Source organism: Diadema antillarum, unplaced genomic scaffold, assembly GCF_040938485.1.
Source record: "Diadema antillarum isolate AM-2024a unplaced genomic scaffold, OU_Dant_1.0 scf00000057, whole genome shotgun sequence".
NCBI lineage: Eukaryota > Metazoa > Echinodermata > Echinoidea > Diadematoida > Diadematidae > Diadema > Diadema antillarum.
This window is the reverse complement of record NW_027270946.1, coordinates 2,741,317-2,754,457: the sequence shown is the minus strand read 5'-3', so window position 1 is coordinate 2,754,457 and position 13,141 is coordinate 2,741,317. Positions and strand designations below refer to the sequence as shown.

At 38.9% G+C, this 13,141-nt stretch overlaps 1 protein-coding gene across 1 annotated transcript; it reads right to left on the bottom strand.

The window, feature by feature from the left end:
* Positions 1 to 2,225: 2,225 nt before the first annotated feature.
* On the bottom strand, positions 2,226 to 12,918 carry LOC139715928 (calcium-activated chloride channel regulator 1-like). Its single transcript, XM_071627480.1, has 9 exons — positions 12,910 to 12,918; positions 12,079 to 12,241; positions 9,949 to 10,208; positions 8,418 to 8,592; positions 6,354 to 6,538; positions 5,761 to 5,950; positions 5,096 to 5,218; positions 3,482 to 3,643; positions 2,226 to 2,488 (listed from the first exon to the last, which is right to left on the bottom strand). The coding sequence occupies exons 1-9, from the start codon at positions 12,916 to 12,918 to the stop codon at positions 2,226 to 2,228; spliced, it is 1,530 nt and encodes a 509-aa protein (XP_071483581.1).
* Between the last annotated feature and the right edge of the window lie 223 nt (positions 12,919 to 13,141).

Here is a 13,141-nt window from a genome sequence, read left to right as displayed (position 1 = left end):
AGAATTTTAGACAATTCAGGTATTTTTGCATAAACTGTCCATAAATGGTGCAATAAGATAAAAGGATATTTCTACATTATAATGAAATTGATAAAAGATATGAGCCATGCTCAGATTTTATGATATTACGGGGGGAGGGTTCCCTGACCCATACCTGCCTATTGATGGTGATGTCTCCAGAGAAAGAAATCAAGGGTCTTAGATAATGAAGAAAAAGTGTATGTGCAAGAAGCACCTCTCTCATACTTCTCGGTAGAATGCATTATGAGTCTTACTGGACACTATTTGTCAGGTTCTTGATATTCTATTTTCACAGAAAATATCAAACCTAAATTTAGATATGAAATTCAAATATGCTGGTGCGTTTCTGTTTGGTGGAAACATACATATGCACCATCAAATACTATTCAACTTATCAGACTTCAAACACACAAGTACCTGATGGGGACAACCCCTGTGACAATAATCACTGCAGTGTTATTGTAGCTTTTCATCCCCTCAATGAAAGGGATATGACTTCTAAAATTTCGCAAAGTGTTAAATGACGATTCTGTTCTGGTGACTTTACGGACAGAACTTAAGAACACTGTTTTTCTGTATGCTTGTGACATTTGAAGCTATATCTTCATTTCATATTCAGAAATCACACGTTAGTTTTGAAAATGTTATCGTGTGTGTTAAAAACTTGGATATCACAAAGTGTAGACAAGAACATTAGCATATTAATGTTTCATCCTAATCATACTAAATGTAACATTCAGATCGTAAGAGTGAACAAAATTCTTGGCAATTAGAATCACAGATTAAGTAGGTGTCAGATCACTTCTATGATGTTCAAGAGTTTAAGCCAAGCACAGTAGACATATCAATAACCTGACATTTTCTATTTTAAATGATTCATATGCAAAGTTTCATACCGATGATCAAAATTCCAAAACCCGGAAGAAAGACATGTAGAATTTGGAGACACTCATATTAACAGAGTAATTGCTATTAGAATTCATTGTATTTATATATGAGCGAGTATCACTGACCATCAGTATATTTCAATTAGGCCAACCATATCAACCTCAATATTCAAGTATCTGATATGTCCATTACTTATGGTAATCTGTCTTGTATAATCATGACTGAAATTCAACATTTCTCTCTTTTAGTGACGAAGATTGACAATGCTTTTGTTTTCCCGGTTTCACCTTTTTTTTTTTTCATTCAGAGAATAAAGGTAACTTATTTCAACACATGTGTAATGTATTTTTATTACATTTGTCCACCATTTTTTTTATTCCTTTAGGTTATTCTTTTGCAGGTATCAGATTCGTTACAATTTGATGGAGTCAAGATCATTGATATATAGCTTATATAGCTCTCTCTATGGAAAGACTGTGTTCATACATTCATTTCTCATGGAGAGTAGATCCATGCTACTATTGTTATAAGGAGAAATTTCTTATGCTTGAACCATTTAAGTGTTTAATATGTAATATACATATATACTGCATATGCGTGTGTGCAGGTACAATGTGTATACACGTATAGCTGTTACATAAATGTATGTTTACCTATTCTCCTTTTGAATGAATTCCACCCTAACCTTACTATAGTGCTGTCATGTAAAAATATGATTTTTATGTAATATTAGTAGTTACGCTTTGTTCATCTGAATTTTAAGATACGCGTGATTTTCGTCCATTTTGTCCTTTACTGTAATCGTCTATTATCATCCATAATGGTCAACGCGTTGACCTAATGCTGTTACTCAGTGGCAATATCCAATTTTGTTACAGCAAATGATCCTGGCAAATGATCTTTCAGTTGTTGTTTTTTTTACATTCTGTCTGTACAGTACGCTAATATTTCATATGATTGTCATATGAGCTCATGTGCAAGTGAAGATGATTGCAGGATCTTAAGATTCTAAGATCTCAATATAAACTTTGAGAAACGACCTGGGAATTTTACATCTCGAATACGATAAAGACACCTAACAAAAAAAAAGTGTAAATAGTTTTGCCCCTATCTTTCCACGACAATCAGCTGACAACTCACAATGGGTTCATAGATTTTGGGTCAGCAGTATAAATGATTTACCGTGTATGAAACGTTGCGAAAGACATTTCCATTAACATTATTGTTTTTCGTCTTTCAGGGACAAGCTAGAGATCTGAGTACAGCAACTGGAATAATTTATTAAGACATTATCACAATGCTGTAAGCGAGGAAAGTTATACGACATATGTTGGGTTTTGCACTCCAGATGCATTGGCAGGGGTACCTCCGGACGTTCGCCGGCACCTGCAAGCGATAATTGTGGTCAGTATCATTGCCAACACGAGACCTGCAACAACTCCAGCGATGATATACACCAAGAAGTCTTCCACGGATGATGGGATAAGAAGCGATCCGGAAGATACAACGAGATTTGATCGCTCGTTGCGATTCCCGGCGTCGTCGAACGCGACCACTGCAAACGTGTATGTGATCGACCCTGGTGATCATAAACAAAACGAATGTTTTAAAGGTTAAAACACACTGTAGTCATAAAAAAATTATGTAAGAAAGTAACTATTCATTGCTTATTGTAGTATTGTATTGTAGATATTACAGGGCTGAGAAGAAATATTCAGGTTTATCGGTTGACATTCATGGCAAATCTGGAGGCAGTATCTCATAGAGATCTGACTCATTTCTACATACAACGAACACATAGAATAGCAGGAATGATTTAATTTGTCCCCGGATGTAAGCATCGGTTTTTATCTCCCATCACTAGGAAAGTTTCTGCTTGGTATTAAAATATTCAGGTTCATCGGTTGACATTCATGGCAAATCTGGAGGCAGTATCTCATAGAGATCTGACTCATTTCTACATACAACGAACACATAGGAATGATTTAATTTGTCCCCGGATGTAAGCATCGGTTTTTATCTCCCATCACTAGGAAAGTTTCTGCTTGGTATTAAAACAGTCATGCTTTCACGTGATTGACTGCGTCGCGCGGCCGCAAAGTAGATTCGCTTACACACAGTTCTCCAGCCTTTACGCAACACACGAATCTACGCATTTTTTTTTTCTTTTTCACGTAGAGCAGTAGATTTATTTTTGAGTATTCCCAACATTTTCGAAGTGTTTTTGTTTCCAAATTTTTTACTTCATATGACTACTTATCTACTTTTTATTGCACAATTTTAATAAATAAAAATTTGTTGAAAAGAAGAAAAAAATCGATTGAAAAATGAAAAACGACCTCGAAGGAGGCATTAATGTATAATATTATATAGGGCAGATGAAAGATATAAGCCTGTACAACCAATTATGCACTTACAACGATCATAAATATGTCCATATTTCCATATGCAAGTTAAAACACACTTTCATATGCATGTGTATGCTCACCTGAGGACAGACAAACAATGATGAATAAAAGTTCTTACACGGTACACAAGTAAACATTTGACCAATGAAAGTAAGTTTCATTACCCGTTTGATTGACGCGGATAACGAAGAGTTCCACATGACCAGCCGGAGAGGGCGCGAATACGTCACCGAAGACAAACCAGTTATCGGGCACTGTTGGACTCTCTTCAAAGTTCTGACGCAGGTCCGTGAAATTTGTGGAATATCTTATTTCATAATGCGAAACTGCAAAGGGATAATCAATAAACAAGCTGATCGGTATGCTCGTAGCAACTTAAGGAGATATTTTCCCCAATGCACATATGAACTGAGTGAATTAAGAAATCATAAGTAAAATACAGTAATACGTCAGTGTGAAGTTTGAGAAAAATCGGACGATCCGTTCAGAGGTTATGAATCTTTATAATGTTGGTGCCCTCATTCCTGAATGAGATGACTACCGTAGCTCTGACATCATGGAAGAACAACGATACAAAACAACCCCTCCCCCCCCCAAAAAAAAAAAAAAAAAATGAAGAGAATTCCACAAATTGTCACGTCTCCGAAAAGGACACATTCCGTTTGCTTGTTACTGGCGTACTTATGATAAGGGTATTCTGCTCTACTTTAGCAAAAGGAGGAAGTGAAATCGAGTACAAATGAAGAAAATATGTTTTTGGGTAGGCCCTTCAACATGAAAATTTGTGATGAGAAATAATGTCGGTATTCGTGCAAGTCATAATTATAGTGATGCATTTATGAAAATTCGAAGAATTTTGATAGTCCCCCAGAAGCTCATTATTATGTAACTTGTTTCTTTTTGCCAAAGTATTATAGATTAGAAGCAAACATAAAGAATTTGCAAAAGGAAGCAAGTGACAATCATTTCATAGGCTGTCACTTGCTCCCTTTTGCCGAAGTATTCTAGATTGTGTGCAAGTACACTGTATAAATGACTTGGCTAAAGGAAGCAAATGACAGTCATATATCATGAGGTTGTAACTTAATTGCTTCCTTTTGCCAAAGTATTTCAGATTTGTAGTAAACATGAAAAATCTGGCAAAAGGAAGCAAGTGACTATCGATTATCATGAGAATGTTACTTCTTTTTGCCAAAGTATTATAGATTTGCAGCAAACATGAAAAATGGCAAAAGGAAGGAAGACACATTCATATCATGAGGATGTTACTTGCTCCCTTTTGCCAAAGTATTTTAGATTGTGTGTAGATATGATTTGGCAAAGGGCAGCAAGTGACAATCATATCATGAGGTTGTTACTTGCTTCCTTTTGCCAATTTTTCCATGCAATTTTGTGTATTTGCTTCCTTTTGCCAGTTTTTTCAGTTAAATAGAGCATGCCTCAAATATGCCAAATCAATAAAAATGTCAATATTTATAAAAATGTCACTTGCTTCCTTTTGCCAAAGTAGGGCAGCATTGTTATTCCACCATTTTCTTTGTTTTGTAGTGACATAACTAATTAAAACAGACATATTCTTCTCATCCTGTAATGGCGGCACCAAAAAACAACGATCTAAGCTATTACGTGATTATGTTTAACCAACTTACTTTAATTTCGCTAAACCATGCAATTGATAATACTTTATATGAACTGGTAAATCTTGAATATCATAATATATGGCTCCTAAGGACAAGAAACCTGAAGTAAAATCTAAGCAGATTTGCCGATGTCCATACCATTTCCGACTGAGAGGTCATCTCCAGGAGCAGTGAAAGTCAAATTGACCGTCTGCGTCACTGGGTCAACATGGGTTCCTGAAAGGTCAACAATTCGTGCTGGCGGGTAGAGATCGACCGCATCTATAAAAGTTATAAACGTGCAGATGTTTACATTTTCCACTTTCTGTGAAATCCGAGTTTAATTCTACTTATAATTTAGTATGAGATATAACCGTACTATTATTTTTTTCTTCGGATAAATCTCTTTATATAAATTCTAGGAAACAGATTTTTTCCGACTGAATAGTACCGATGATGAAGAGAACATGATCTAGCCTTGATTGCGAAAGACGAGGTGTCCCCTTTATTGAATAATTAGGGTCAGTTTTCAAACCTCAGACTTCAGTTGAGACTGTTTGCATGAATATGTATTTATGTAAATTAGAGTAACATGTTGAGCCCACGTGGAGCAGAAAATCAGAGAGGATTTTCGGACAGACATGGCGCTCGAGGGCAAGAATAAAGTTCAGCTGCTGTTACTCAAAGAAAGTCTCGTGGGGATCTGTTTCGTGTCATTGATGATACGTGTGACGTGTTGATTTGCCACCTTCTTTTCCTCGGGCCCATAACACTGTGGACACCTGAGTTTCTCTCCATATGAATATTGGAGAATAGAATCATACCTGCGTCACACGTGGTTGCGTTCCGGCACTCAAAGCTACCGCCAATCGTTTCTCTGTTGAAATTTCCAGTCTGCTCGTACAAGATTTCCAGTGGTTGATAGACGCCGCCTACGGCGGGATTTGCAGGTGCCGGTGCTCCGGTTGTCACCCCTACCAAGACTCGTGTGCCGTCTTTAGCCTCGACTTCAATCTGTGAAGAGAACATGTGGCAGTTACGATAAGCAGACACGCGACCTCCATTTTATATCCTATCCGAGGGGAAGAGTGTTTTGCCCCTTGCTAGAGAGGACGGTATGATTACACACAACATTCAGCTGACATATTGCTCAGTGAGACTCGGGTATCGAACTCGGGCCGCTTGGGTCGAAGGCAGAATCTTGAATGTATCTTTGTTATTTTTGCAGTCCGAAGAGACCGTTATCTGAATTCTTTTTGATGCTTCTTCATAATGTTATGAACTCGAAGGGGTGACGTTTTTAAAATGCCCCTTTTTTGTGTTAGGCTTTCCAATAGCTAATAAATGAAATTATATCTCTTTGAGATCTCCATGACACTTGTCTTCGATTAACATTATAATGCGTGCGCACACAAACCTCGACGCCGTAACGCCCCAATCCGCTAAATTCAGTGAAGTACGCGGAGTAGGTCCCGTCATTCATTCTAGAATCGGGCTCGGCGCCGTTATCTAAGGGTCGCAGGACTGTTTTCCCGACGCCACCGGCCAAAGAGTTAAGGGTGACAGTTGCTGTGACGTCAGCTTCAATGACAGGTGCCGAACCTTCATGGGACAAACCATAAAGCCATGTGTGATAATACGCTGTATTAAATGGAAATATTTACATAACATTGACTGGCCTCGAGGGAGATACCAGAAAATAATTATTGCCCAAACTGAAAGAATATCTATCTGGTATTTCCCTCAAGGCCAGTCAATATCATAATTATTACCTATCCCCTAGGTAAATTAGGAAAACATGTGATTACGGCTATACGCTATGATATAGATCAAGCCACATTTGACTACCTGTAGATCATCACCAACATGTCGAATAATTGACAAATTGTTCATCCATGTATGTCATTCAACTCCAACTTCAAAGATACATATGTAGTTGTAACAGGCGAACTTCAAACATCTGAACGCTTTTACACTTTATTTTTGCTTCTGTTTCAATTTGGAGAGTTGTAATAACTGATGGTCACTGTGCACTTATTGAGCACAAATGGACTAGTGCCGCTGGAAGTGGTCGACCTTGTATGAGTTGATTTATCGGCGTTCTTCTGCGGTGCGTGTAATCGACACGCAGCGACCTCCTTGAATGTTTTCTCTCCGTGGTCGATCGGAATGTTTACATGTAAAGCAGGGAGGTTAGATTCCACTCCTTCTCTTCCCACCTCCCTGTTTTGTAGTGCACTCCCGTTATAACGAACACGGTTATAACAAAATTCTGGTTCTAACGAAGTAAAAATTTGGGCTGCAATGTCATCCACTCTATGTATTTCTGTTGTTTATTTGCTCGGTTATAACAAAATTCCGATATAACGAAATAAAACTGCCGGTCCCGAGGATTTCGTTATAATGGGAGTCCACTGAATATGTAAAAACCCGGATGCTCGTGATATGCTCTAATGTCGCCCGCTGAACTCCACGACCCTGCAAAATACCAACTGTAATTGCCTCGCAAAACTACCTCGTATAGGTAATAATAAGGATTGTTTTTTGATGGGGACGTTGTGAGAAAAAAAAAACTGATCTGCGCATGCGCAAAACCGCTTATCAAAATCGATCTCGGGTCGTATGACTCTTCACGTCGGTTCTGGGCCATTTTAGCGTCCGCTCAAATTCAAGACGCAGAGAACTACTTGATGGAAGACAATATTGAGGGGTGCCATTTTACTTTGCATAAGTTCCGTCTTCGCGAATCTAAGGCACGAACATAAGGCTACTTTGCAGCAGGACGCAGGGAGAGAGGAGACAGGCCTACTTCGAAAATCGAAAGCTCCCTATTCAGGTCAAGTTGTGCAATTGACTCTATTAGTACATGAGTTTGTAAATTGCCAGTTTTGTTTTTTGTTTTCCATGTGACAAGATGGCTGAATGGTTGGTGTTTGTTACGCAAATAAATAAATAGATAAATAAATAAATGAAAAGTAATGTCTCTGTATATCGCCGCGTAACGGAGTTTGATTGGCAAAGCTAGCATTATAATGGTTGCTACTTGATTTCACGAACCCATTACGAATATCATTAACTTACAGAGACTGCGTTTATCGCCTCAGTTCAGAGATGATCATGATATATTGCATGGGAGCTGCTTATCTTTAAACGCAGATTTTATAGAGGAATATTGTTGTGTTTAACATTTTCTCACTTATTTGCTTCTGAAGTTTATTTTACCGAAATTATTTCTCACGATCGCATGTCCATTCTCTCCCTGTGAATACTTCCTCTAGCATTCGTTTCATCTCGCACCATTTGGTTCGAAACGATAAACGCACCGTACATTCAATCTGTAGCTCTAGATATTTAGGCCGATTGACAGATCTTTATCATCTGCATTGATATTTTTTTTCAGGTTGATATCATGTCATCCTCCTTGTAAGAATAAACTATGATTATTAACATCACTGAAACATTGCATATGCTTCAGTCGTACCTCTGAACACCATCACGTAGAGAACCTGCTTCTCAGGCGGTGAGACAAACGGTAATGCCCACGCGCTGGTGACTTCAATGGGGGTGGCACCCTCTAGAACTTTCGGCTGGAAGATCACGCTGAAATCCCTGGTGTTTTCGTCGTCGTTAGTAACTTCCAATTCCCACTGTCCGGACTACAGTTATGAAAGTAAGTTCAATAATTTGAAATGGAGTGGAACAAAGTCAAAAGATTTTGTCACAGTACTCGATTGATGAAGCATAATGGACAATTATGATACCAGTAACAACGATCCGTGATCTGTTTTGATCTCACCAGGCTCAAAAGAAAGTGAGACCATCTTAACAGCTGATACTATTCTAATTTGCAAATAAAATCGTGATATTAGAGAAGGTGCCAAGAAGTTTATTGAGATGAGAATGTTAAGGGTTTTATTCCTGTTGTAGGAAACACATTCCCGTCAACCCCCGATTTGGTACTGATATATGTTCAAGGTAGTATTAGTCCCCCTGCATGCTATCTGAAAGATTTAAATTAAGTGCTCTTTCGTTATGCTACAGTGGTTTTCTGGATATCACTGTCCTGTGATGACGTCGCGAATTCCTGTTGTCGTCTCCTCCAGCGCGATTGGCACCGAAACTTTAATAATTCGTAACTTTTGAATGGAATGCCCAATTTTCCTCAAAATTAACTTATGGAGTTCTACTGACAACGCTGCATTAACTTAATCTACATAATATTGCTTGTTATTACTCCCCTCTACGTGATGACGATACAAATCTTGAAAATGTAACACTGACATTATATACAATTAACAAACTTTCATTATTCCCAAAGACTCCACGAAGAAGGCTCGACAAACCCAAAATTGCAGGAAAAGATTTTAAGTTGTAATATGTTATAAAGTCATATGACAAAAAGTCGATAAGAGACAAGAGGTTGATGTGTTGTATTTGCATATCACATAAATATTCATAGACATAGGTATACAACTTATGCAAATGTGTTCATGTGTGACGTATGTGTACAAGAGAATGGGGGCGTCACTGTCCGGAAATTGAGCAGAGATGGGCACACAATAAAGGAAACTTTCACATTCGAATCTGATCATAATTACAGGCTTCCTGATATTCGTGAGGGTACCTTAAGTCATCGTTTGACTTAAGTTTTCTCGGCTTCGGCAACAGCTTTGTACTGGGAGGCAAAATCTTTTGCAGGCCAAAAATAGCAGGAAAACCTTGCAAAGCTTCATCTTAAAGATCCACATCTTCATGTAAGCTTCTAGTATGGTCCGGGTGTCATCGTGTGGCCTTTTATAGGCATCGTAATCACTCCGGCTCTTAATTGGCTATTGACCAAGTTCAGAGCCTACTTAACACGAAATTGACAATTTTATATTTTTCCGTCCCTCTTCTGTCAATTTCGGGACAGTCCGAAAGAGTGGCTTCGTGTACATCGCAGTTGGAAAATGATTCAATACCACAGGAATAAGTTTTCTTGAGTCACTGATATTGTCTGGATAATTCCTTACTGTTGTGTCCTCTTCTTGGATGTCAAACTGAATTTGTGTGAAGGATGGATTTGCTGTGATGACATCCGAAGAGCTGTTATACATTACTCCTGACGGACTGGTGAGGATCACGTCGTCGGGATTCAATTCTCCGGTAGTAGAGCTTACAACAGCTGTTAATCCGCCAGTCAGAGCAGGCTCCACGTACGACACTGTTTTGTGGCTCTCTCCACCAGGGATTCCCACGAACTCGGAGCTCGTCGTAACTGCAGTCGGCGTAGCTTGATGGACATAAAGTGAATACGTAGATATAAATTTTCACGTCGGGGACGTTCAGAGGAAAAAAATGGTCTGAGCATGCGCAGAATCGCGTATCAGACGCGATCTATTTATAGCTCGCGCGCCTTAGTTTTCACTATGCGTTCAGGGCTATTTTTACGTCCGCTCAGTTCACGACGTAGAGAGCTACTTGATGCACCGATCAATGGGGGCGCCATTTTCTTTTTTATACGTTGCGTCTCAGCGTAATCTAAAGCCCGCCGCACACTACACGATTTTGCCCCGATTCACCGGTCTTAAGACGCACGACGCAGGGAAGAGGATTGAGAACGTCCAGCTCAAGCGTTGTCTCAAACGTCCGCGCAGCAAATCTAAAGCTCGTGTCATGCACGGAATCATTGATATAGTGTTGCTTCCTTAAAGTGAGGCAGTCCTCACGAATTTCAAAAAAAATATGTTGTTGTTGGTACCTCCAATGAACTACTTTCACCAAAAACAAACTTTCAAATCATCAAATAAGCTCGTAAATTTTGATTGAAAAAGTGTGAATCTGCATGATGAATACGCTAATGAGCAAGTCTTGGCGGAGAGTCAGACGTCACCGAGGCACAACTCTTTCCAGCCGTGTTCTGCTCGTCATGCGTACGCTTCCTAGTTATTTATGAATACATGTTTACTATTTATTTTTATATTAATTGTATATATAAATAAGCTTGAAATATTTTGTTTGAAATAATAAAACCACATATTGTCACATTTCATAAAAAAATCAGATATGATCATTTTGAACACTTAAACTGGTTTTCTGAGGCACAGCTGTCAACTTGAGAGTAGGGCATCAATGACGTTGCATCTTTTGGCAGGCTCTTACACGATCGCTTGCAGGAATTATTCTTTTTTAAATCGCGTACAAAGACAGTGTTTGCTTTCCACGTGTATAAATTGGTGAAAGTTTCTATTTTTTACTCTTCTTAATCATCATACAGTGAAAATTCCCAGGGACTACCTCCCTTTAAGTAAAACTTTGTTGTCATTGTATTGTATAAGAAGAAGACATATGGTACACTGACTATAGCTGAAAGTATATTCATCACCATCACCCCTACACCTTGGCTAGTAAAGGCCCTCGATCGCTGCTGGATGGCTATAATGGGCGAGCGAAGCGAACTTAGCCGAGAGCGACGCCCACTAGGCTGGGCTCTCTTCATTAAACAGAAGGTCGCTACAAAAGAGTACACCTTGCCTCGAGGAGGTGTGGGGGAATAGATACTTTCACCTTTTTTTCTTGAGCTTACGGGGGATTTCACTCCTCATATGGGAATTCAGCTAAATCAAAAAATGTATAATGTATAAGTTTTTCGTGAAACAGACTATGAACCTCAAAAGACAGAGTATTACAATAGTGTATAATCATCCTGAACTGTACTTATACTTTACCCAAAATATCAATTTTAATGAAAGATTTGTAATTGATAACAGAGCATCAAGAGGTAAACACCGAAACTATGCATGCATCATGATAGCGGTTTACTAGGACAGGTTTGGGTTGTCAAACAGTTGGCACTGGTTAGTCGTTTACTCTTATATATCAACACACAAACACACACACACACACACACACTATATATATATATATATATATATATATATATATATATATATAATTATGTGTACATATAAACTCGGTTTCATAAAGATTGACGAGGATGTATGTTAGTGCAGAAGAGGGACACACAACAGGCAGGGCACAAGGCTTAGAAATTCGAGGTCAACCTGAAAATGGAATGAGGATTTGTAAATCAATGATTAGGTACACAGTGAAATTGTGATTGAACTTGTGCTTGAGTACCGTTACTAAATATTGGAGCTTACCTCCGGTGTCTGACGCGCACTCAATGAACGACAGAAGGATGCCACTAGAACTATCCAAGTGAGAGAAATGTTTCCCATTTGTCGCTGTTGCCAACTCTTCCAAATCTGCGTCCGCATTTGGACCAACGGCAACAGTGCACACGCGCACGTTGGCAGCCAGAACCTGGACATAGATCAAGAAATCGACTTTACCGTTACCACGTCAAACAAGCTTGCGTTTCTATTTTGATTTCGCATGCACTTCCAATTCGTCCAAGAGCTCGAGCTAGTCAGACATGAATCAATCAATTTAAGTGTGTGGCGTGTTTTAAATTTTTCAGAATCACGTGTAAACTTCATATAACTTTTCTTTTCGGACTAAAGGGAGAGCAAGGCCATTAAACTTGCGAATTCATCACTTTAGAGCATGGCCACAAAATGTGCAAAGACTGGTCGCCGATCTTCAGCAGCCACAAATTTCTGGCGACCATCAACAAGCAATGGACGACTAAACCCCAAAAGTGTTGATCGGCGACTAGTTCCTCACCAATTAGCGATGAGCGTTTTGCTAACGTTTTGCGGGGGAAAATAATGTGACTATTTGCAGAAAGGTTGTAAATGGTCCCCAATGGTGGGCTACCTATGAATACCACTAAACATTGGCGTGTCGATCGGTTGATGATTTTCGTGCAACCTAGCAGGGGAAGTTAAGGAATAGAAAAAGCACCCAAGCTCAAGTTCGAGTCCGAGAATTGGAAATCTAGTGATGTTGCACTTAAGCTTACCAGTTCTTGGATTAAATTGTGACGAATTATAACAGGGAATCATTGCTAATGACATTGCTGTCATTACCTCATCCATGGCGTGTGCAATGGTGACAGCACCGGTCTGTTCGCCGTCGGTTATCAAAAAGAATCTTCTTCTAGAGGGCACGTCATCTTCTAGGAGATCAGTTGCTTCCCTTATTCCTTTACAAAAAGTGAAGTTACAATGTTATCAGCTTGCAGTCACATTTTCTTTTCAGATTGTCAATTTTCAGAAATGGTATACATATTCATATTTAACATAAATAATAAAAATATGC